Source organism: Euleptes europaea, chromosome 9, assembly GCF_029931775.1.
Source record: "Euleptes europaea isolate rEulEur1 chromosome 9, rEulEur1.hap1, whole genome shotgun sequence".
Classification (NCBI taxonomy): Eukaryota; Metazoa; Chordata; class Lepidosauria; order Squamata; family Sphaerodactylidae; genus Euleptes; species Euleptes europaea.
The window spans coordinates 72,324,078-72,328,538 of NC_079320.1; the positions used below are offsets into that span (position 1 = coordinate 72,324,078).

Sequence of the window (4,461 nt, forward strand, 5' to 3'; positions counted from 1 at the left end):
CCATTTTGTTATGACTTATTCCCCCTTTTGTACACATGTACACCTGAGCCCTGTGGCTCAGAGTGGTAAGCTGCAGTACTGCAGTCCAAGCTCTGCTCCCGACCTGAGTTTGATCCCTACGGAAGTTGGTTTCAGGTAGCCGGCTCAAGGTTGACTCAGCCTTCCATCCGAGGTCGGTAAAATGAGTACCCAGCTTGCTGGGGATAAAGGGAAGATGACTGGGGAAGGCACTGGCAAACCACCCCATAAAACAAAATCTGCCTGGAAAACATTGGGATGTGACGTCACCCCATGAATCAGGAATGACCTGAGTGTGGGCGTAGAATTGACCGAAGGAGCCTAAAGGTATCAAAGGGCAGTAGGAAAACGGGGGTTCCTGTGCCAAGGAACGCAGTGACAAACCACCTCTGTTCATCTCTTGCCTGGAGTCCCCAGTCGATGGGATCGCCATGAGTCCGTTGTGACTTGATGGCTTGTTGGAAAGGTCTGGGATGAGGGGCAGAATGCAGGGAAGATCTATAACCATCATTGCCTTCCTCTGATGGCTCACAGGATTCAAGCCAAAGCTTTCAGTATCTGAAACTCCTAGAACCATATGTGCAACGTACAATCTATTTTTTCAGTATATGCCTAATAGATATTCAATTCAACCTAAATGGTTGAACTGTCTTTACTTATAATTAAAATATCATTAAAATAAGAGAATAAAGGGCATTTTGTATAGGTACTATTTCTATTACTGTGCTTAATGTTTATATGTGGATTCATTTTACAGGACTGAGTGGCTGGTAAAGACAACCAAGAACACCAATAAGCACTTTTAAAGACTTATTACAGTATGGCAGAAACAAGAAATTTGGGAACCAAAAATTTCTTCTGTGTTTGTATCTTCACAATAACCCTCTACCATGCTGTTCTTACTTCTGCAGAAAATAGATATGTGGCAGACTATTCAAAGCAGTCCCTAGATGCTGTTCCTAAGATTCTCCCAGCACAAACAGAGGTGTTGGATTTGTCACAAAATAATATCTCTGAATTTGGGACTTCTGATTTTAATTATCTTTCCCAATTGCGCATACTAAAGGTGGCTCATAACTTTATCAGAGAACTCAATTTCAGTATTTTCCAATACAACAAGAATTTAGAATACATAGATTTATCCCACAACAAACTATGGACTGTTTCATGCCATCCTGTTACAAGTCTCAGGCACTTAAATCTCTCTTACAATGAATTTCAATCCATGCCCATGTGCTCTGAGTTTGGCAAAATGGTGAAGCTGGAATATCTGGCCCTTAGTGCTATAAGAATACAGAAGTCAGATTTCAGTGTTCTTGCTCTTTTACAACTAGATACTCTGTTCTTGGGTCTGGAAGACCTCTCTGAATATAAAGCTGAAAATCTATCAGCATTCAACACAAAGAACCTTCAGATCGCCCTCCCCCAAAATGAAGAATTTCATATTGTCTTGAATCTAGACCTCAGTACTACAGGAGGTTTAGAACTATCAAATATGCAAGATAATCATGTAAGTGATTTGAACACCCTTCTGCGTAAACTCGACAAAAATGGAAGGCTGAGAAACTTAACTCTGAGTCACGTGAAAACAACCTTGAGGAATATCCTTGATGTTTTTCAGAACGTTTGGAGAACCACTATTGAGTATTTCGATATATATTATATGGCATTGTCACATTTAAGTCAATCAATTACAATTCCTGATTATGCTGAAAATTCACTAAAATCTTTGATGATTAATCATGTCATGAGTAAGGAAATAGAATTTGACCAAGCTAAAATATACAAATTATTTGCAGATATGAACATTTCAGCCTTGACAATTTCCAATGCTCATTTTATACATATGCTTTGCCCATCGAAGCCCAGTCGTTTTACCTATTTAAGTTTTCCCTTTAATACCATAACAGATAACCTTTTTGAAAAGTGCAATAATCTAAGTCTCCTTGAAAAACTTATTTTACATGCAAATCAATTTAAAGAATTTACAAAAGTCAGTTTGATGACCAGCCACATGAAGTCTCTGAAATATTTGGACATGAGTCAGAATTTATTGCACCACGAAGACCATGAGAAGGGGTGCCACTGGGGTGAAAATCTGGCTGAACTGAATTTGTCATCGAACCAGTTGTCCGATTCTGTCTTTCACTGTTTGCCAGTCAACATCCAAAAGCTTGATCTTCAAAACAACCAAATTTCAAGTATCCCCAAAGAGATTGTTGAGCTCAAAGCTTTGGAAGAACTGAATTTGGCTTTGAATAGGCTAACTGATCTGCCTCAGTGTGGTCAGTTTAGAAGTCTGAGATTACTAAATATGGAAATGAATTCAATAGCTGCACCATCTTCTGAATTCTACCATACCTGTCCAAGCATTAAAGAAGTTAAAGCAGAGAATAACCCATTCAGGTGTTCCTGTGAAATAAGAGAGTTCATTGATCTTAGAAAACAAGGATTAGTGGTATTGGTTGGCTGGCCTGAGTCTTATCAATGCAAATACCCAGAAGAAGTAAGAGGAATCCGGTTAGAAAATTTTCACATCTCTGAACTTGTCTGCAACTCAACACTTTTGGTTGCCGTCATTCTAGTTATTACAGTGGTCTTTGCAGCTATCGTTTGCTTCCTGTGCATCTATTTGGACATCCCTTGGTATTTGAAGATGATGAGGCAGTGGACTCAGGTGAAACACAGGATTTGGAAAAATCCTGCAGACGTTCCTGATGATATAGAATTCCATGCCTTTATCTCATACAGTGAGCATGATTCTGACTGGGTGAAGAATGTCTTGATTCCAAACTTGGAGAAGGAGGATGGTTCCATACGGATCTGCCAACATGAAAGGAACTTCATTGCGGGCAAGAGCATTGTAGAGAATATCATAGACTGCATTGAGAAAAGTTACCGATCCATCTTTGTGTTGTCTCCCAATTTTGTGCAGAGCGAATGGTGTCATTATGAGCTGTACTTTGCCCATCACAAGCTATTCAGGGAAAACACCAGCAGTTTGATCCTCCTCTTGCTAGAACCAATCCCACCCTACATCATTCCTGCAAAGTATTACAAGCTAAAAGCTCTCATGGCAAAGAGAACCTACATGGAGTGGCCAGCAGAGACAAGCAAGCATGGACTTTTCTGGGCGAATCTTAGGGCTGCGATTCATGTTAGTCTTCCACGTAGCAATGAAATAAATGAACTGGAGATATAAAGTCAATTTTCAACTGAAGAATTCTACTAAGTAATGTGATAAAGATTTTTTTTGTTCCAAAGGAGTAGAAATATTAAATAAAGTGACATGTTTTAGCATCCATTACAAACATTTTCTATGCAAATTGGGCACAATGATTAGAACAATTAGGGACAGTCACAAAATCACACACAAGGTTGGAAGAGACCACAAGGGCCATCTAGTCCAACCCCCTGCCATGCAGGATCCCACAATCAAAGCGCTCCCGACAAATGGCCATACAACCTCTGCTTCAAGACCTCCACAAAATCACAAAAGTCAAAGAAGCAAAGAAACCTCCAAGTTAGTAGAAAATAAATTATTCATGATGTCATGTTGTATGATAAGAGCTATGTTTGTTAGACATTTGTCTCTAGTCTTTGGGTTACCTAGTCATATTGTATGAAGTCAAGGTGCTATGTAACATTTTAAAGGCACAAGGCATATGAATCAAAATTATCTCTTCATTGGGGTTTCCAAGTCCCTCTTTGCCACCAGTGGGAGGTTTTTGGGGTAGAGCCTGAGGAGGGAGGGGTTTGGGGAAGGGAGGGACTTCATTGCCATAGAGTCCAATTGCCAAAGCAGCCATTTTCTCCAGGGGAACTGATCTCTATCGGCTGGAAATCAGTTGTAGTAGCAGGAGATCTCCAGCTAGTACCTGGAAGTTGGCAACTCTACTCTTCATGCATGCATTACCATATCACATTAAAAAGAAAACATTTTAACCCTCTTGTCATTTATATTCAGAGTTGAGTTCCAGATCATGGCTCAGAGCTAGTCCTTGATGAACAGGCATACTCAGAAAACTTTGATACAACAATGATCTCATGAACAATCCCGGGCATTTCTTTGGAAACTCACTGATGTGGTACATTTTAAATGTAATCTCAGATTTTCCTCAAGTTAGTGTTTTTGCATTAATAAGATCTTAGGCAAGGGTTCAACCTTATATTCTCATGATGGGTTGTACTTACCAAACTGCAGCCCCCCCCCCCAAGATGCACTTCTCTCCAATCCATGTTCATATTAAATATGCAGTATCTAGAAATACATAAAGGGCCAGAAACAAATAGCGGTTCTATTTTCAAAGGGAAAGCAACCGTGCTTCTCTGTCCCTGTATCTTGTGGAGCAAACTGAGATTTTTCCGCAGCAGCCACCAGCTAACCCAATTGTCTATTTAAACACTTCTCTCAGGCTTTCTTCCCCTATGATTTCTTTGTCA

General features: G+C 39.9%; 1 protein-coding gene across 1 annotated transcript; it reads left to right on the forward strand.

The window, feature by feature from the left end:
• The first annotated feature begins 823 nt into the window (after nucleotides 1-823).
• Nucleotides 824-3,220, forward strand: LOC130482641 (toll-like receptor 1). Its single transcript, XM_056855436.1, has one exon. It carries the CDS (start codon nucleotides 839-841, stop codon nucleotides 3,218-3,220), a length of 2,382 nt encoding a protein of 793 aa, XP_056711414.1. The 5' UTR covers nucleotides 824-838.
• The last annotated feature ends 1,241 nt before the right edge of the window (nucleotides 3,221-4,461 follow it).

Excerpts from the sequence above, each read along its gene's own strand:
- LOC130482641 (XM_056855436.1), top strand. The coding sequence starts at position 839 with ATGGCAGAAACAAGAAATTTGGGAACCAAAAATTTCTTCTGTGTTTGT.